The sequence below is a fragment of the Pogona vitticeps genome, chromosome 6 (assembly GCF_051106095.1).
Source record: "Pogona vitticeps strain Pit_001003342236 chromosome 6, PviZW2.1, whole genome shotgun sequence".
In the NCBI taxonomy this organism is placed as follows: Eukaryota; Metazoa; Chordata; class Lepidosauria; order Squamata; family Agamidae; genus Pogona; species Pogona vitticeps.
Genome location: NC_135788.1, coordinates 88,294,463 through 88,315,795, shown reverse-complemented (window position 1 = coordinate 88,315,795; position 21,333 = coordinate 88,294,463). Strand labels below are relative to the sequence as shown.

The window sequence follows — 21,333 nt, the reverse complement described above, 5'->3', positions numbered from 1 at the left end:
GACAAAGGTCCACATAGTCAAAGCTATGGTTTTTCCTGTAGTGTTGTATGGAAGTGAGAACTGGACCATAAAGAAAGCGGACCACCGAAGAATTGATGCCTTTGAATTGTGGTGCTGGAAGAGACTCTTGAGAGTCCCCTGGACTGCAAAGAGAACAAACCTATCCATTTTGAAGGAAATCAACCCAGAGTGCTCCCTGGAAGGACAGATCCTGAAGCTGAGGCTCCAGTACTGTGGCCATCTCATGAGAAGAGAAGACTCAGTGGAAAAGACCTTGATGCTGGGAAAGTGTGAAGGCAAGAGGAGAAGGGGACGACAGAGGATGAGATGGTTGGACAGTGTCATTGAAGCAACCAACATGAATTTGACACAACTCCGGGAGGCAGTGGAAAACAGGAGGGCCTGGCATGCTCTGGTCCATGGGGTAACGAAGAGTCAGTCATGACTAAACAACTAAACGACAACGATGATCCTAAGGTGGCCAGAGCTGTCTCTATCTCTTAACCTGGTTTGAAGCTGAATGCAAATGTACCATGATAATCTGTATCATCCAAATTGCCCTGGAGTTGAGATGCTTGAGCATTTGCCCAAGAATGAAACATTGGAGCAGACTAGCTCAGTGGTTCTCAACCCTGGATGCCCAGATGTTCTTAGACAGCAACTCCCAGAAGTTTTCACCACCAGCTGAGCTGGCCAGGGTTTCTGGGAGTTGCAGTCCAAGTACACCTGGGTTACCCAAGGTCGGGAACCACTGTATTGTACTACCTGGAAATTAATTATGAAGTGTGGTGGGGATTAAATAGTGCATAAAAAAATAAAGTTCAAAGAGGCTGGTTTTATCAGTCAGACGATAAAGGCTAGGACAAAATATACAGGTAAGGTTGTTCTCATCCTGCAAGTGTCCTAGCCAACATCCTTGAAAAGTATCCGTAACAACAGAACAAGCAGTTTCCATGTGTACTCCCAAGGATCCTCCATTAACTGTGTTATCTAGGTTAGGATGAATGTGAGGAACTTCGTGTGAAGGTGTCAAGAGGTTGGAAACAAACAAAGGGTTGCTCTTCCTTTCCCTTCATCCAGAATTAATCTTGGAAGGAGGAGAGGGCTGTATCTCAGTAGTCTTTCCCACAGAAGGCCACAAGTTCACATCCCATCATCTATAAGTAGGGATGGAAAGATTATTGCCTAAAATCTTGCAGAGCTGCTGCACACACACATCCGTGCACAGAGAGAGAGAGAGATCTGAGGAAGTAGATTGTAATCTACTAAAGTTCACACTGAAATAAATCTGGGACTCTTAAAGATGTCGCAAGCCTTTGTGTTTTTGTTATGCAAAATAAAAACAGACTAGCACACACCTACCTCTTTTTAATTTGTTGTATATAGAAAGATAGAGATAGATAAATGAATTCATCCTGTATTAGATATGAGTAACATGTGAATTCTTCTGTGACTGCTCTGTGTTCCAGGCCATTCCCTATAATTGTGATCAAGCCCTGTCTCAAATTTAGCATGACCTGGAAACAAGGTATCTCATGAAGAACATGAGTTCAGATGTCATGCAATAATCGGAGGAATTGAAGGTGGAGACCGACTTAGGAATTAACACTTCTGTTGGAAATTCCTTTCCAGGTAAATGGAATGCCAATGAAATTGCCGTTGGCATGAAATAATATTTTTGTGAAAAATTAGACTCTTTGCTGCTCCTTATTTTTTAAAAAACAGAGTGGTCTGCAATGGTTTGTGCCATCCCTAAGAATCAGAATCAGAATAGGCATCTTTATTTTGGAAAAAAACAAAAAACAAACGAGAGAGGCTGCTGTAGTTGCTTCCATAGGGCATAGCCATGTAATTGGCCAGCTGTATTCTGTATAGTAAGAGATACCTGATACAAAAATGACACACTTTCTCCTTCAGTATTATGTAATGAGATTATGAAGGCCCACAACATAACCTTGTCTAATTATTGCTCTGTAACATGCTTCAGTTTGCCTAGCGCCTTTTGTTCTGGTTAAGTGACGCATCTGTCCTACTTTTTTTTAAAAAGGGGGTGTTATGTCTCCTCATCTCCAGCAGGTGGCAGTATCACCTCAATGAAATAAAGGATTGGGAGTTTGCCAAGTAGATTTTAAAGTAGCTGCAGATACAGTAATTTATTTGGTTTGCTTCAGGCAGCTGTAACAATCTTATATTGCATGTCTGTTGTTCTGAGCTCCAGCTAAAATCATTATAGTCAGATTAAGCATTTCTGTTGCTTTTCCTAGGACTCATTCGTTTATGTCCCCCCCCCCCACTTGCTGTGTGGTTTTAGATCATGAACCTGTAGCCCACAGGAACTGGGGACATGATGGCTAGTTTGAGTAAGACATCTTATCACTTGATAGCAATAATTCCATGCAGCCACAACAAGGGAGGGAAAGTTGTGGAGACTCAGAGAGAGGAGACCCAGATGGACAATCATGGAAAATAGGAATAATCCCCAAATAAAGCACTTTTAAAACTACTTCCTCAGTTTAAGCCCCCCCCCCCATTGTGGAGGCAGCAAGAATCCAGTTCCTATGTTGGGATTGTTAAAACGGAACGGTGACTGGAACAAGAATTGTTTGCCACCAGCACTGTTTGCTTGAACCTTCCTGCACAAGCTGCAGCATCAAATGTAGCCTAAGCCAGTCCCAGAGATGCTGTAGCTTCAAAATGTCTCTCAAACAAACCTTTTGTGGGGAAGAGAGGGATGTGCCATACCAGCAGTATCTGAGAAATCACTCCAGTTAGATTCGTAACACTTTAGACTGCTTTTATACATTGAACCCAGACCATTTAAACCTCTACTTTTTACTTACGGTGAAGCTCCTTGTTTTGTCTATCAGTGTAAGCAGAATCAGGCAAAGTGGAAGAAATATACCTGACAAATGATTCAGGATACAGTCCACCTGGTGGCGCTATACCATTCCTAAGCTAATGCTCCTATTATAAGGAATGCACCATCACCATCAATCCTTATGATGGCAAGAAAACCAACTGCATCATCGTTGCTTTTTGATTGTTCATCTTCAGTTAAAATTTCAATTTTTGCCTCCCCACCACCCTTTATGCATGGTGCTAGCTTGAAAAGATCCCTCTTGAACCACAGAAATAGTCTAATGTCTATCACTAATTTAGCAACTTGTCCACCACAGTGGCCAGCCAGATGCTTCTGGGAAACTTTCGTGCTTGCAAGGAAGAGGCCTGCGCTTCTCACTTGTTACCTCCATCAGAGTTATACTAGGCTGAACATGGAGTTTGTATTTATCCACTATGATTATTGATAAGAGTACCTCTGAGGTTGACGAAATTAGTCTTTGGGATTACAAAATACTCCAGGTAGCATTCCAAGAATTGTAATCCTAATAGGCAGTTTTCCCAAAATCTGAATGTATTTCTTTTCCATTCTTGTCTCCTTTTAAGGCTAACTCAACTTATAGGCACCAGAACACATTCCTTCAGTAAATGATGCCACAAGGCAATATTTTGTTTTATCTGTTTTGGATCTTTTGGCACCCGGTTGTGGATCGTAAGCTTTGGAATTATGGAAGTAAGAAAATGACTGTATGTTTTCCTCACAGTATATAGGGTTTCATTAGGACAGATCATTTGTAGCAATAAATTTGCAGAAGTAACACTATGGAATATACATATATTGATGAAATTTAGCTTTGGCAACTAAATAGAGCTTACACATTTGGGGGCAGTTTACCTTAGCCAAACTGCACATTGCTTTGGGGCTTTTTAGGAGTGGCGTGTGTGTGTATAAGAGAGGGGAGGATTTTAAGATAGTGGGGAGAGGAGGGTTAAAGCTTCCGTCCCAGCTGCTTGAGTTCCAATTTGTGTCAGTCACCCTAATTTTCATTTTTAGGAGTATTGTGTTCAAATTCTGGGGATGGAGCTACAGCCTTCATGCCCTGCTTGTGAGGTTTTGAAGTGACATCCATGATTGGAAGCAATGCAGGTGGGAGGACAGCTGTCTCTGCTTGGGCCTCCTTAGCAGCCTTAGGCAGCCCAACTTAGTTATGAGCCACAGTAGACCCAGATTGGGACTGGGCAGGCCAGGTTTGGGCATTTCTTGATGTCAGTCTTTCCACTCCTAGTTACAGTATATGGGAAGAAGAACGGTCCATCTCTGAAACGGGAGCACCAGCTGTTTCTCGGTCCTCAACCAGGGGTGTTTACAGCCAAATAACTGAACCAGCTGCAAAGATCAATATGATGCAATTTCCCACAGGGGTGTAGGGAGAGTTTTATTTGCCAAATGCCTACCTGTTGTACAGCTGGAATCTTACCGGAAACAAAACACTGGCAGCCTACTCAGAAGTTGATGTGAGGTCACACATCAGCTTGCCAATCTGCAACCATTGTGCATCTGTGGCAGAGAAGGGTTGTTGTTGTTTTTTAAACCAATGTGCAGATGGAGTTCTAAATACGACAGCACTTGAAATATTTAAAAAGCAAAACAAACAGGAAACCATACAATTCATGTGATTGCCCAACGGAGGTTGCAGTAAAGGAAAAAGACCAGATGATGATCAGGGACTGTGGCAGCAGCGGGTTGGAGAGGGGAGGGAGGAGAGTCTGTAACAGAGGCCAAGTAGAGGTTCACTCCGAGTGCTTGAGAAAGGAAGTTTTAATGACACAAACAACAACAACCACCACTGACAAAAGAGGAAAAAGAGGAAAGTAAGAAAAGGCCCCTGCCGGGCTGGTTCCCATGGAGACCCCAAGGAAGTTTGAACCAGCCCCTGTGCTTTTCACAGCCGCCTTTGAGTCATGGAGGGCATTATGGTCGCTGATAAAAGGCGACGTGCGCGCTTTTGGTCACAAGGGCCAGCCTCTCTAGTTAGTAGGCCTTGATTCATTTTCCTCTCTTACCAATTCTGTCTGTGGCAAAAGGTGTGGGGTGGGGGTGGGGGGTGGGAGAATGTAGGGCAATCTCTCCTTCCCGTCCATGCTTCCTATGCACACATTCTCTCATCTTCTGGAATCCCTTTCTCAAGAACTCGAGTGAAATACTGGCCCCAATTCAACCGCTAGTTACAGTGAGGAGAGATCCATCGAATCCTTCACTGCGTGGTGATTCAACATGGGAGTCGGTGCCGGTGAAAGCCCTCTTGCCACCTGAGGCGGGAAAAGACACACTCTTGCCACCCAGTTTCCACCCTTCCACACAGCCACCCTTGTACTCAGACAACGATGCTGACTTGAGAGGGGACAGTGGCCCCTTCTTTCTCTTATCTGCCTCCACAGGGTGGCTGCTTCCTGCCCAGCAGTCTGCCTCATGGGATAGCGCAGTGGCTTAGGTTTCTGGCTGAAGAGCCAGAGGTTGAGAGTTGGATTCCTGCTGTGCCTCTTTGGCACAGGCTGGACTCAAGGATCCATAGGGTCCCTTCCAGCTCTGCACTTCTATTATTGTCTAAGATTATAACTTGAGGAGGAAGATGGTTGCTGTGATGGCAGCTCTGCCATTGTCCCCAGCACCCTACTTACCAGAGACAACCAACCACATCGCCTTAGACAACAGCTGGGCCAGTGCTGACATCAGTAATCCCATGGATTCGGTGGGTTTATTCTAGGCGAGTCTACCAGTGGCTAGCAGGATTGTGGTGTGAGTGTTATAAGTGTGTCCTTATTTTCCTCAGTGTAAAGCTGAGGTGGTTTTATGTTCTTTTATGATTTTTTTAAAAAAAGTATTACAGGCAAAACCAAAACCAAAATAAAATAAAAAATAAAAAAGTAAGAAATGTTGTGGCACCTTAAAGACTGTTAACATTTTAAGTGAGTTTTCATTGGATAAAATCTACTTCTTCAGACATGAGGAAAATACTAATAAATGCTAATAAAATGATTCTAAAATACTATGTGTTAGAGGTTTACAGCCCATCAGTCTGCCTGGGTGCCCAAGGCAGTGATTTCTGTATATCCACTAACAAGAACGGTTATCCTTTGTAGATGGTTTCCTACTTTTTCTGCATCAGATTTTCCCCTGCATAACTGTTTCTATACAACATGAAATAAGACAGGTGGCTTGCCTAGCTATAAGATGGAGAAATTCACTAGATATCAGAACAATGGAGGCCAGATAAACAACAGGGTAACATGGTAGAAAGCTGTAGGGGAAGCTGGGTCTTATCTGTTCAGAATGCTAGGTCCCCCCCCCCCATATCCTCAAAAATACTCTGCAGTTAGAGAATTGAGGAGAAAGATTCTGTCTAGCCCTTTAATGGTTATACTAGTTTCCTCTTTGTTTCTCTCCTCTTTGTTGGTGAGTATTGAAAATATGATTTCTACTTTCTGCATTCTTAAATAGTGTGGCATTAAATCATACCATTTCAGGATTCATTTCTTAATCATCTTGCTGAGGGTGCAGGTCTGTAATTCCTTATAAGAAAATATATTATCAAATGGGATACAAGTCTAAAAGTGACACATCAGCGTTAATAACTCAGCCTTCCACAGTCTAGCGTCCTCCAGATGCTTAGGACAACAACTTCCACCAGGCTTAAGTAAAATGACCCAGGATGAGAAATCAAGGAAGTTGGTGGAAAACATCTGGAGGGCGCAGACTAGGGAAAGTAGCAATAGCTTAGGGTCAGACTGCATGATGCAGTTAGCAAGCCATTAGAAATGGAGCTACCTTAAGAGGTAAAAAGGTTGTTTCTTTATCCTAGATTTCCACAGCTCTGAAAGTTACAGTTTGGTTAGTTTTTGCCTTATGAGACAAGCTTCATTTGCATGTTTGATTGTGCAAGCACAACAGCTTTGCTGGAATTTACTCTAGAAAATGATTTATTGTCTTCTGTTGGTGAAGCTGGCATCTTGTATTGATTTAGTTCTCAGTCACATGCTATAGGGGCACAGAAGTAATTTTTATCAAGGCACTTGTGGTATCCAGACCTCAGGGAAAAAATTATTTAAAACTCTGTGTTTTCAGCAGTTTTTAAAAATTAATTAATTAATTCAAGTTTTTAAAAATGCAACCTTTAAAAATATGTTCTCTGTCTCATTAGAGCAAATTATATGATACTGTACATGGAGCATATCATTAGAAGTAGAACTCCCATAAAAGATAAAAGGCATCTCTTTATGTTAGCATAAGGTTTCTTTACATTTTGCAGATTACCATGCTTTTGTTTGGTGATTTGTTATTGAGATGTAAGCCTTGGATTCATTTGAAATAAATTATTCAGATATAGCCTTTTACCCTTGTATCTTGATATAGATCTGCCCCCAACAAATACCTCTTGTTTTCTTCAAAGAGATGACCTTTTCTCCCCTGCTGCCCTTGTTATTGCCTTCCCCTTATTTCCTTCCCAATCCACTGTGAAAACATGCCGTGCATTATATAGTCCCAATTTTAACCTCAGAATATAAACTGAGGGCTGTGAGGCTCCTTCCAGCCTTCCCTGGCTAGAGGCACACCTGAGCAAGGATGGTGCCATCCCTGGCTGTCCAGCCTGATGATGACTGGGTCTTCTTATCCATCCCCCACAACCACCAACTCTCTCATCCACACCATGGCAGCAGCACCTGTTCTTAAGGGAATACTCAGAAAGTTCTACATCTGTACTCTCACAATTAAAGATCAGACAGCAGCTTTGCAGTGGGAAGCTGATAGCATGTTTTTTTTTTTACCCTCTAGGCATTTCCTTCAGGGCCATCCAGTTGGCAAATGAACCCCATTTTTGACTCCCCTGGTGAACAATGGCAAAACAGAAGCTCAGCAAGGATAAAGAGGCATCTTCTACCTCTGAAGGGAGCTCAGCTTCTATTGATGTACCCGTTGTGTCCTTTGGTCTGACCCTCGGTGCAGTCAGAGTGGTTAGAAAGTAGCAGGGTCACTGACCTGGACACTGGCAGCAACAAGGCCATTCCTAACCCCCAGCCAAAGTTTCGTGGCTTAGTGGCTGGAGTCTGAGGGAGGCTTCCTAAGGCCATTCCATAGCAACAAGGAAACAACGCATGCGACAGGAAGAAAGAGTTTATTGAACAGCAATAGAGGTGCGGTAGCTTCTGAAAGAAAGACATATTAATGCTCAGAAATTGAAAGTACCTAGTTGTAGCATAGTTAATTGTAATTAGTTCTGGGTGAAGATCATGTAGCTAAGTCATATTTTTAAAATAACATAAGTAGTTACAAAGTAACATGACATGTAATAAGTTATTATTGGTGTAACTAGCAATGTTTTCTGGTAACTTTCAGTCATTTAAAGGTATTTTGAGGAGAATTTTTCAAGTTTGTTTTATTTTCTTGTCAATTCTAAGTGACAAGTGTTTTGCATTTGCATTTTTATTAAATATTTTCAAGAGCCAATATCAGAATTGCCCACTAGAGAGAATCAGAGAATATTTCCTTGTGGTTTTCTCACCTTTTGGTACCAGCATCACTAATGCACAACTTGTCACCTTATATTTGGATGATGGAGCAACCATAATTCTGAAGATAAGGAATATTTACAAGGAATACCTTTTTAAGAGATAACTTTCCAACTGTTGATGGGTTTTTCTTTGCCTGCAAACCTATCTCTGTTTTAGAGGTACGTTGGTGTCAGGTAGGATCCTCTGTTTGTTACTTTGATGTACACAGACAGACACACTGTGCTGAAGTGTTACACCCTGTGTATGTGGATTATGCTAATATACCATTACATAGCTTCCCCTTACCAATTCTGACAGGCACTCTTGGGCAGTGGAGTCCCAGGCAGGTGGTAGGTGGAGTATTCTGCCTGGCTCTACCTACAAGCTGGGCATGCTTTCACCTGCCCTGCTATGCATTTGTCACAGGATTTGTAAAGGTGTGGGAGAATGTCTAGAACCCATGGCAACCCTACAGAGGGATGACGGGAAATGTTCCAGTCATTGCTGTGACTCATGGTGGTGGCTTCCTTGTGGGTTGTATGGGACTGACTATGGGTAAAGCAGAGTCCACTGCACCTGTTGGGGAGCAGCCTACGAAGTGAGGGAGGGTAACAAGGCAGAGTCATCAGCTGTAGATAGAGAGGGGTGAATTACTGCACAAAGCTATGACCTTCATTTCCGCAGAAAAGGGACTTTTGTTCTCTGCTAATCCACCAGCTCTCAAAAGCAACCTTCTCTTTCAGCCTTAACTGCAAGCAGAGGTCAAGAAAGTAGCAGTAGAGCTTGGATAGAATGAGGTTTTTTCCCCCCTTAATCTTCCCAAAGCTTATAACAGCTGTTCTGACAGACAACTGGAACCTCCATGTACAGAGGAAGTCTACCTCTGAATACTTGCTGCTAGGACTTTATGCCAGTACTTTGCAGAGCCATCTGTCTAGTCTCTGCCAGAAACAGAAGACAAGGGGAGATAGGATTCTGGCCTAAAACATGAGGGGCTGGGTTATAGGCTCAGATTTGATGTGTGCCTTTTTTGTTTGGATTTCCAGGCTTCCTGGAAGGGCAGATTGCTTTCAACTGTGGCGTTTCTTCATTTCTGGCTGGTGTTGGGACCTGAAATTTGTTTCTGCTGACTCTCCCAGACACAACCACACATTCCTTTCTTTGAGTGTGAATCGTTCCACCGGCTCCCCAAACTAGAGCAACTCCCCTGCCCCCCTCCCCCAACTCATACTTATAAATGTAATGGAAGTCAAGACAGCTGCTTAGGGGATGTTTGGAAGGCCAGCCGCCTGATTATACTGCAGAATGTGGGACAAGTGCAGACAAAACCTTAACTCATCATCTGCCCTGAGGTGGAATCCATTGGACATTTCCACTTCGACTCTTTTTCAGAGTCTGAGGAAAGGAAAGCTTTGTACAGGGTGAAAAATGTAGTTAGGGGTTGAGGGATAAAGCTGACATTATGGAAACTCCTACCGTAGCCAAGTGACTGCAGGGGACTAGTTGACTCAAGGAGATCAGAAGTCAGAAGAGGCCCAGCCATTTCTAGTATGAAGAAAAATGAAGAAATGTCACAACAGGATTACCAAAAACTGGGGTATATTTTATTTTTGAGATCCTCTGTGAAGCCAAGATGCTCCATCCATGATAGGCCTTGTGAACGGTGTGGGGCCAGTAGATACATGAAGTGGACAGGAAATGATCTGAATGCAGAGCTTTGGAAAGTTGATTTTGGGGGGTGGGGGGACACAACTCCAGAAATGCTTCACTTGCCCAGACTTTCCTAGGGGGAGAATATAGTGGTTCAGGCCACAGACCATCTACCCCACTTTCTGTTTTCTTCAGCAGCCAGATGCAAGCCTGTTGACTGGAAGCCACAAGCAGAGTGAAAGCTAAGAGTGCTGCCTCTGTGACTTGTTGGATCAATCAGTGTTGGGAGGGATGCTGCTGCCTCTAAACCTGAGCATTTCATTTCACTGCCTCTCCTACTTTGGATTACTCTGAATCGGGATCAATGTCGCATCCTGGTGTTTTTTTTAACTATGTTGGATCTACAGCTTCAGTTGTCCCCAGCCAGCATTCCAAAGCAGATGTTGTGGCTGGTCTATTACATCTTGGTGGATGGAGATCATTTTGATCCTGAGGAAGAAAGCCAGCTCTACACCAAGAATCGGAAGCTTTGGCCCCTTTACACTGTAGGTTTGCAATTCCCAGAGTCCCTTTTAATTGACTAGGACTGCTGGGAACCATAGTCTAATAACCATCTGAAAGGCCACATATTTGCCATCTTCAGCATTAGGACAAAAGTAAAAATACATTTCTCCTTATTATTAACGTAAGCAAGGCATTCCTTCCCCTCATAATGATATTTCTGCTTCTTTGTTTCAACGATGTGAGGAACTTTTGGGGTGTACCCTGAATGGGCCTTCTACAGACAATATATTGCCACCTCTTTCTCTCATCCATTGTTGTGGAACAATTCCAAATTCTATTATGATCTACTAGAAATGAGGAGAATTTGAATCTCACATGCACTCAGCATTTCCAGTTTTATAAGCTGACATCGTTAACTGCACATTGATATCTCTTGAAATCAGATTGTCCTGCTAAAAATCTTTGTAGAGTAAGTTTAGGGTCACAGACTTTAACAGCTGGCTTACCAAAGTCAAGGTGGGTAGGTTGGTAGGTAGGTAGGAGATAGTCCTATTAATGAGCACAGCACTCTACAGGATAAGGACAGAAACCTTTTAAGAAACAAAATCCAAATTGCTACCTGTAGGACATTTACCATCTAAATGTAGACAGTTCAGGAGACAAGAAAAGGGAGAGGCAAGAACAATAGAATAAAAGTTTGTGCAAATGAAGTTAGCAGTATGTAAGGTTTATTTTAACTGGGGAATGAGGACTAGTAGGCTATATTACTGATACTAATTAGAATAGCTGGGACACCCATAGGCTTGCGGACAGCAACCTAGTGCTTTTACTGTTTTATATGTTCAAGTCTGGTTTTGTTCAAAAGCTAGGTTGCTGGCTCTCAGTTCATTTGCCTTCTCTGGGCAAATGCCTGATGAGTGACCATAGCAAATTTTCTATTGCACAGAAGTCTTCATCACTCAAAGCAAAAAGATTGCTGATGAAAATAAAGATATCACAAATGCAAGCATTTTAATCACATCATTAATAGCTATATAAACACATTGTTTCTTCATGTATAAAAACTACATTGTAACCAAGACTGTGGTTTTGAATTCTGTGTTCATTAATTCAGGTGTTACATGTCATTAAGCCACATCCAACTTACAGTGACCCTAGTAAGGTTTTCAAGGTGTGTGAAGTAGTTAAGGCGTGGTTTTACCAGTGCCATCTCCTAGTGAATTTCTGTAGCCAATCAAAGATTCGAACCCAGATGTACCGAATAAATGTCCTGTTCTTGTCCATCCCTCTACTTCCTACGCCACATTTACCCCTTCCATATTCCATAATTAGAGTCATTAAAATATGTTAGATTCTTCTCTGAATTCCTAAGCATGCACTGCAAAAGGTTATGTTTCAATGTCAGGGCATCTACTTGGCATGCAGAAGGCCACAAGCTTCAGTTCTTGGCATCTGTGGATGGACTGGAAAAGATTGCCTCCCGAAATTCTGGGGAGCTGTTGCTAACCAATGGAACCCTTCCCTTACACAACATGGTGCCTATGTGAGGTGCTGGAACACAGCATAGCTATCATTGCTATCCATGGGAGTTGTAGTTCCATGCATGTGAAGGATGCTAAGTTGTGGAACCCTGTTGTAGGCAATAATGAACTAGATGGACCAGTGGTGTGACTCAGCATATGTCTGATTATCTATTTAAAAAAGAGTGGGCAAATGGAAACCATATTTCAATATCCGCATATTTTAATACACTTGAGTGGTTAGGTCAAAATGAGTTGTTAAGTGCGGCGATTAATACAATACTATTTTATGTGTACATCTAATAACATTATGTTTCAGACTTCCTACACTTGTTGAAGATAAGGACTTCATTTGAACTGTAGGCTTTAGAACAAATGGTATTGTGAAATGTAATATTACAGTTTTATAGAGTTTTTTGCTTTAGTTGCTTTAGCATGTGCATTTCCTCTAGGACCGTTTGAGGTGGATAAGTCATTGCATGTGGGACTCCAGATTAGAAATTACCACTCCGTCATGAAGCTCACTTGGTCCTGGGTGAGCAGACATATAACCTAAGAGAATTACAAACAAGTTTAAAGAGACTCCCCAAATGGCATATATCCACAATCCCATGAGCTAACACTGTTCATCCATGAACCCCAACCACTCGGACAATCTATTAGCACACCTTTCTCTCATACATTATTATCATGATCTACTAGAAATGCTACAGCATCCAGGTCATGCCACACAAAGAGAGCAACAGCCATACAATAGAAAGGTGCTTGTGGAAGAAATGCAGAGGTTATGGTAGTTAAGCCAAAAAAAAAAAAAAAAACCCAAACCCTCGTCTAAGGTCTCTCCTTACCTTTCTGATATTCATTTTTGTCATGGCCTTGAGATGGAGAAATTTTGATTCACATGATAGACATTATATTCAGAGAGCTATATTGCATTTTATGTAGAACAGGGCTGGAGATAACCTATCCTTCAGATGTTCAGCCTGCCGCTCCTGACAGCCCTGCCCGGCATGGCCAATGGTAAAGGATTGGCTGGAGTTGCCATTTAAAACATCTGGCAGGCCAGAAACGTCCCACCTCAGATGTAGAAGTAACTTGCCGAGTGAAGGATTGTGTGTCAAATTTATACTGTACACCTTCTGAATGAGGGTGGGGGTTGTATTTTTGAATGCTCCCTCACAATATCGACTAGATAGGCGGGATATAAATAAAGTTTTAAAAAAAAGATCCATCTTCCCCAACTTATCTGAAATGGCTTTAGTTTATGGGTGTTATGTGCTATAATCTATAGTTTGCCAGTGCTACTGCTCCACCAGTAAGTTTCCATATTTAAGCAACAGTTCGAACTCAGGTCTCCTGAGTCCTAATCCATCACTCTATCCTTTACACCATATTGAATATTCCTCCTTATTCTACTACTCTGTAGGATGTAGGTGTAAAGAACAGCTCCCAGTGAATTTATACTGCAAGTGGAAATTGAGTGTGCAGAGTCTTTGCATTCACGTGTAGCTCTTGTTCATCCTGTTGTGCCTTGTTTACAAAATTTGAGCATCAGTTTTCTCCTGATGAGGCAGAATATGCATCTATTTAAACATAGTTGTCACACTGCCTCACCTCTGACATGTTGGCAAACGGCAATAAGGAGCCCAAAGAGACTTTTTTACGTCACTGGTGGAAAAAGGCTCCCGTTTTCTAAATCAGTCGCTATAGACAAAAATGCCAAGGCGCTCAATAACTTTTCCTCAGAGGTGGCAGACCCCAGTCCTCTGTAGAAGGTGTGCATAAGCCCTCAAGGTCCTAGAAAGGGGAGGAAAAAAAAGAAGCACTTCTGAACTGTCTGTTCCTCCCAATGTAAAAGCACTTGTGGACCAGGATGTGAGGTGGGACCTCACCCCCAGATCTGGGAGTGGAGAACCCCTGTTGCCTAATTAATGCACCCCCCTATGATTCAAAGAGTTGTGAAGGAAGGTTAGATTTTAACCTGACATGAGCACTTAATGAAGGGGAGAAAACACACCCTGAATAGAGAGGTGTTTGTACCTTGACATAGAAGCACCCATTCCAAACTGCACTGATTTTATGTTCTGTTCCTGCTATTCAGCTGACAGAAGATACTTCCCCCCCCCGAAACTGCTCCCTCACCTGGGTGCTTTACCTTCCAAGAGGCTTGCCTTATCGTGTCATGCCAGACGGGGTCATGCGTTGTACACCTCTTGGAGTTTTCTTTTTAGTCTTCTCCTCCGTGTGTTATTTTTTTAAAAAGAAGAAATGATGTTAGCTTGAAGAAGAGACGCTTTCAAGGTTTGTCTCTTCCCCTTTCCTAACAAGCACTAGGAATAAAGTTGCAGAAGCAGAAAGGCGGGGGGTGTGGGGGGGGAGGATGATTGACAGCTCCGAACCATAGGCTCATCCCTTACCTTAGGCCATGCGATCCGATTGGCTGTCCCCTGACATCCCCAAAGCATAGACACTTTTAACATCAGCTTTGGGTAGATCCGTCTTGGGGTGGGTGGGGAAAAAGGTTCAGTGAGGTGCCTTTCTGACAAGGCAGAAAGTCATCTTCCACTCCAGGAGAGAGTTTTCTTGGGCTATTATAGGGGGTGTGTACATACATAAGGGGAGGGTGGGTGGGGGGTGGGTAGAAAGGGCCTGACTTTTTATTTATTTATTTATTGTGTCCTTAAATGTTTTTCTGCAAACTTCGTGGAGAGTGGTCTTCTCCGCAACACCACGCCTGGACTAATGGATTACCACCTGCTTGGATTAATTTTATCTTTTCTCTTTGGTGATGCAAAGGTCTTAGCGGGTTACCCCATTTGGTGGTAAGAGACTTTTTTTCCCCCCTCGTCTCAAACTTTTGGCAACCTATTTATCCTTTTGCATGATATGCCTGTATGTTCATATGTTCTAACTGTGTTCCCAATGCTGTGCTTTGAATCCTACGTTCAGTCTTACCCCTTTTTTCAGAATTCGTGCAAAGCTTTAAGGTGATGGCATTGCATTTTGATTTCAGAAGGGTGATCCTTCACAAATTTCTCCCCCCCCCCCGGTTCGGTTGAGGGAGACCGTTTTCTAGCTGCAGCCATTTGTAGTTTCAAAACAGCATCGCAGAATATAATTTTCAAACAGTGACATTAACAGTGTGAAAGTCAGCTGAATGAAAGGATAACAGCTCAGAAGTTTTGAATGGGAAAGGTATAATTCTGATTCATTTCTATGAAGTATGTGGCTGCAGAGCATGGTGGCACACTGACAAAGCTGTGTAGAGAGACGATGGTCAAAGATGCTTTTTCAGTTTTTATATAACATGGGCACTCTTCATTCTATTCAAGTACTTGAGCTGGATGGGAATGTGTGCATTTATTTTAAATGTAAAAGAATTATATTTCATGTGGTGCTACATTATTGTTTTTAAATATTTGGTGTTAATAAACATGAGCTAGCTAAAGATCTAATTTTATGATATTTGTTTGTATCACTTGGATTTCTGCTTGCAACCAAGAGTAACAGAGAATTTTTTGCATCCAGTGGAAGCTTGTTCTTGGTCACCATGCAAGCAAACAAACAAACAAAAAAGGATAAAGACATATTCCCCCCAAATTCCTTTGTCGTTGTCAGGTTGGGGACCAGGATAAGACATTTACAGCAAAGCTATATCTAAGGTTAAGTTAAAGACACAAGTAATTAATAATTCTCTGTCTCTGACAATTTCTTCTTTGATAAGTTAAGATGTTTCTATTAAATACATGTTAGAAATTCCTAAACCTATTGAAATTGGATATAATGTAAGCTTCAATAGCACATAGATATTCATCTCTTCCACCTTCTAGAATTCCTGTCTATATTATTCATTTTAAGGTCCTTTCTAAGCTGACACAACAAAGAAATGAGCTAAACTGGAATATGGAGGGAGGCTAGAAAGCGACGGTATTTTGAAAAATGACATTTATTGTAAAACTACTTTAGAGTGCCATACTAAATTCATTAAATGAAGCATTTGGCACATCTGGTAATATTTTAAGTATGTTTTGTTCAATGTGTGGAAATGGTAGAGAGACTTAAATCACAAAGAGTTTATTTTCCTTTGCCAAATGAACACTAGTCATACATTCAGAGCACAGACAGGATATTTCCCCCCCAATTCAAAATCCATTTAGGATTAATCAGATCACTTTTAGCCCTAGGTTTAATTTAAAAAAAACTTCCTGCAATATTTATTGGGAAAGGTTGCAAAGAGGGCGCCTCTCATCATCTGAGTTAAAAGCTTTGTTAAAAGTGGAGGAATTGTCAGTGAGAGCTGATCCCAAGAACTGGGCTTGCTTGCCAAAATGCAGCTCTGGTTGGGGACAGTTGGTGTTGCAAATCAACACAGGCCTTTAAACTTTGATTGAAATAAAGCAATTTTGAGACATAATGAGGTAGTTTGATGATACTGTACTTTAATAGCAAGATCCATATCTGCTTGATGAATGGAGGAATAAAAGGTTCGTTCTTCTCTTTCTACTTAATCTGCTCCCAAACTGCTCTTCTGCAAAATCCAACCAAAGAAACACTCATGCACATCTTGAGTGACCTCTCAGAAAACAAAATATTACTTCCTTGGCTCCAACACTCTACAAAATCTGACACATATAATTTATAAGAAGATGGAAAGTAGGGATCTGCATCTACTTGTAATGGGAAAGGAAAAGATATATGTGGCCATCTGAGTTAAGTTCTCTTTTTATAGAATTATTCTCGTTAAAGATGGAGACAAATTCCATAATAATTACCTTGCATATTGACACTGAAGCATCTGTTCTAGTGGTAATTAATTTAAAAGTAAGTGCATTAATAGGTTATTGAAACAAAGCATAATGCATCCTGAGCTGGAGACTATGTGTATGCTTCAGATCCATCTTCTTACCTTATTCTGCTTGCTATGTGTTTCACACTTCTTGGTCATTTATTTCAGCTTATTATTTTCCATTTATATGAAGGAGCTGTTCCTTCACTGGGGCATTCACTCCAAAGAGCTGAATGTCTAGACCAAGCCCCCTTTGCAAATGCTCAACTCCCCCTGCAGGATAAATCTAATACAATTTAGAGAGGATGAACTATAGGAAAATTAAGTTGTTTTTGTTGTTGTTTTTGTGTGCTGTCAAGTTGTATCTGAGTTATGGTGAACCTAGTAGGTTTTCAAGGTATGTGAGATATTTAAGGAGTGGTTTTACCCGTACTACACCTGAGTGAATTTTCATGTCTGAATGGGATTCGAACCCAGGTCTCTTAGTCCATCATTCTGCCCACTAGATAGTTTCGTTAGCTTGAAAGTTAACACTTAACTAACCTCTTTAAACATCTTCACCGTTGGTTGTTTAACAAAAATTGTACACTTCTATTTCAATTAAATGCAAATGCATGCAAGCTTTTCAATATATTTCTAAGAGTTACCACATTTATTCCAGCATGTAGTGCATGTATAGTAGTTACAGGCCAGAAAATATGTGGTGTGTGTGTGTGGGGGGGGTGGCCACAGCTGCTATGGACTTGTAGATGGAGAGAGAGGGAGGGAGAGAGAGTTAGAATCACTATTTTTCAGTTTAAAATGTGGACAACTATACTTCCTTATCACCATAATAAAAACATCTAACATAGTTTTTATTAAAAACAAACATATAGATATCAGGCTGCATTTTGGCTTGTTGATGTATCCAACTCATCCCAGCTACAACATATTTAGAGGTGTGATATTGAGAATCAAGGAGATTGTGTGGAGAAATGTGAAAGAACTGAAATGTTTGCACAGTTGCTACTTCGCCTGGAATTTGAGGGTAAGGGAAGGATGGGTGGGATATACAGGTATCAATGTACCAAAAATTGCATGGTAAGGAACCTACAAGAAAGACAGAATAGCTTTAGCTTTACCCTCTGTTTTGCTCTCCCTGCCTTACATATTCCTAGAATCATTTAATTTACTGCTATTTAATCTTTTATCCTGATTTGTTTCAGTTGAAACATCAGTCAACTAGTGTTTATTCCATCTTTTCATGTCATTATTGTTAAGCAATGTAATGAACAATCACCGCACTATTCTTCAAGTGTTACCTAGTTCAGAATGAACTGGGTTTGAATCTTGGATGCGTTGCAGACCTGGGTGCCATATTGCTTTCTGAGACAGTCTCTTTTGGGAGTGGAAATTCTACGGTTCCTCTCTTGGTGTTACAGAATGATTACACTGGACTAGTTGCTGCCTTTCCGTAGTGCTCTGAGCGAAACTCCACGCTGTTATCTCTCATCGTCACTGGGCAGGGATTCCTCCTCCAGCAATGGAGATAACATTGGTAAGAGTGGGCTTTCCTCTCATAGTGGTTGAGGTAGCATTTTTGTAGCAGTGCTAGAGGGAGAGAGACAAGGGAGAGAAAAGGGCATTGCAGAAAAAGGAACTAAGTTGGGAATCAACCGCCATGAGATACCGTAGATAAAGACATCTCCCCCAGGCCACATCAGTTTGTGACTTGGAGGTTCCCCATACCTGACTGAGGATACATCAATTCTCTACATCCCTCATCTGACATCAATAATTTTGTGTTATCAAGGACCATTTGTTGAGGACAGGGCATTTTGGAGATCGCTCATTGATAGGGTCCTCATAAGCTGGAGGTGACTTGGCACATAAGAACGACAACAAGAACTTTAGTTTCATCAGAAGTTGCTAATCTGTACAAATGGAAAATAAGAGTAATTTATTGCAACAGAGGTGTTGCAAGAACTATGCAGTCATGTTTCCAATTAGATTAACTAGGGTTTTAGACTTGGGGGGGAGTTGTCATAGTAACAAAAACAGTTTTGTAGAAGCCAAGCTGGTGGATCTGGAATAGTCCTGGTTGCAATTTCTAGAATACAGTATATATGATGCTACTGTCATTTTGTATGAAGGCTCTTAAATTTTTCTAGCCTCCCCTAGATCAAACAGGTCAGAAAGGCATGCATCTACTTAAGCTGCATTCATCAAACGGTTTGCAGGCTTCTTTATAGTACATTTATATTTATGCAACTGCTATGGAGCAAAGCACTAGGAAGCAGTGTGCTTGGAGCACTGTTCTGTTCATGCCATAACTCTTTCAGATTCTTCCCACTGAAAAAAATAAAATGTCAACTCATTTGCAAATGTTGATATTTTGCCTCCAAACTAGAGGATATACCAAGGCTGTTCCAAGCTAGCCTAGCTCATGTCTAGGTCAAACAAGGGTTTGAGGTCAAAGTCTTTTCCTGAGGGTGGGAGAAGACTGCAGTTTGTTAACTTCAGGTTCAGGAAGTAAAGCCGATGCTAGAACTCCACTGAGATAAACTGTAAGCTACAGATACACAAGACTCAAGTTAAACCAGTGAACAAATGGAAAGCTACTCATGGCTGGAAGGTAACCTTGCTTTTTATGGTCTACATCAGTGGTCCTCAACCTTGGGCCTCCAGATGTTCATGGACTACAACTCCCAGAAGCCCTCACCACCACCTCTGCTGGCCAGGATTTCTGGGAGTTGAAGTCCAAGAACATCTGGAGGTCCAAGGTTGGGGGCCACTGGTCTACATAACATTAGTGACAGACAGTCTTGCATACAAACAGCTTAATAGCAGGGCCTTCAGCCAGCCGCATAGTAGTGCTACATTTGTGGGGAAACTAAAGGATGTAGTTGGGTCCTCCTAATTTTCAAGAACCTGCCCTGATGTGCTGCCTTGCTTGGCCCATAATACTCAAGGAAACAGAATGTTAAAGCTAGCTTCTCGGGTTCTGCAAGCTTACATTGATTTGTTATGCAGGAAAATCCATCTGTCTTGCAAAGCATTTTTGGTAACCTGCTTGTTTGTAGATTATTTTTACCAACATGTTGTTTGGATTAAATGCAAATGAAAACACTTCAAGTGTATTACAGCAATGGAAAGGAGATTTCATAACATCTGGGGAAACACTTGAATCTCCGGGAATGATTATGTTGTGATCTGTTGATGAAGGTTTGAGGAGTAACAGTGATGTGGTCTTGAAGCTGCTATAAGTGGGATGGCTGATATAAATGTGAAGCTCTGCCTTCTCATTTTTTAAAGTCTGCAAGAGTATACAGTATGATGCATTTTATTGGATTGTATACATTCCGAAAAGCTGCATTTGGCTGCAGCTTCCCAGGTTGCATATGCTCAATAACAGATGTGCACAATGACCAAGATGTATCTTGGCTTGTTCTGTTCCTCACTGAGTGTTTAGCTAAATGCTTGGATGCTCTATGTAGAGCTGGGTGGGTAGCTCAGCGGCTTAGGTATCTGGCAGCAGAGCCAGAGGCTGGAAGTTTGATTCTCCACTGTGCCTCCTGTGAACAGAGCTAGCCTGTGTGGGCTTGGGCAAGCTGTCCAGTCCTAGGGCACCCCTGGAAGAAGGGAGTGGTAAACCTCTTCTGAGTATTCTCTATCTGGAAAACTCTGAAAAGGCTTGGCATAAGTCGAAACTGACTTGGCGGCACATGATGATGATGATTAATGTGTAGATTAATAATGTAAAGAGAAATGTAGAGGCAACATATGAAAATCCATTAATCATACAATTAACATATGCCTGGAAGTCTAATGCTTGGCTGCAGTACAGTGTTATATATACAACCAAGGCAAATTTCATTTTGCTGCTACAGTATTTCTATTTTGTGATCTTCTGTGTACTGACAACTAGTAATTAATTTAAGGTAGAATGAGGGGGAATAATAGACAATAGCTGAAATCCTGTCATGCTGCTACACAAAAAGCATAACTTTTGGAAGTAAATTCCCTCAAGTTAAAAAAAATATCTGCAGACACAGTCTGTTGCACACTGAGTCACACAATTTGGCATGTTACAAAAAATGTCTATAGAGATTTCTTAACTTGAGACAATATTCCTCTACACATTACTCCTTTTGTGTAATAACGCGATAGGATTTCAGCCAGTTTCTTCCCATGCCGCCAATCTGAACCTATTGAGTGTCTTCCATTCAGAACTGGACAATTTTCATTTTGGATTACAACCCCCTACCTAGTATTAGATCCCAAAAGTTAATGTTCCCAAGGAACCATCCTTATATCGATAAACTCAAACAAGACTGTGGAAGTTTTGTGGCACCATTTATGTGGTTTTCTTAACCCACTGCTTTCATTGGAAAGAGAAATAGATCAAAATCCTTGTTTCTCACAAGAACTCCCTACTGCTCTTGAGTTGCAACAACAAAGATACCTAGGCCAAATTATACATTAAAAATAAGAGGTAGGATTTGCTTA

General features: G+C 41.5%; 1 protein-coding gene and 1 long non-coding RNA gene across 2 annotated transcripts in view; one reads left to right on the top strand and one right to left on the bottom strand.

The window, feature by feature from the left end:
* Positions 1 to 5,347: 5,347 nt before the first annotated feature.
* On the bottom strand, positions 5,348 to 13,894 carry LOC140708072 (uncharacterized). Its single transcript, XR_012088208.2, has 2 exons — positions 13,674 to 13,894; positions 5,348 to 12,611 (listed from the first exon to the last, which is right to left on the bottom strand). It is a non-coding gene; the product is annotated as an uncharacterized LOC140708072 (long non-coding RNA).
* An 801-nt stretch (positions 13,895 to 14,695) lies between these two features.
* Positions 14,696 to 21,333, top strand: part of WNT3 (Wnt family member 3) — a 43,387-nt gene continuing 36,749 nt past the window's right edge. Inside the window, exon 1 of the mRNA XM_020797965.3 lies at positions 14,696 to 14,881. Coding sequence (XP_020653624.1) covers positions 14,802 to 14,881 — 80 coding nt within the window. The 5' untranslated portion in view covers positions 14,696 to 14,801. The remainder of the gene's footprint in view (positions 14,882 to 21,333) is intronic.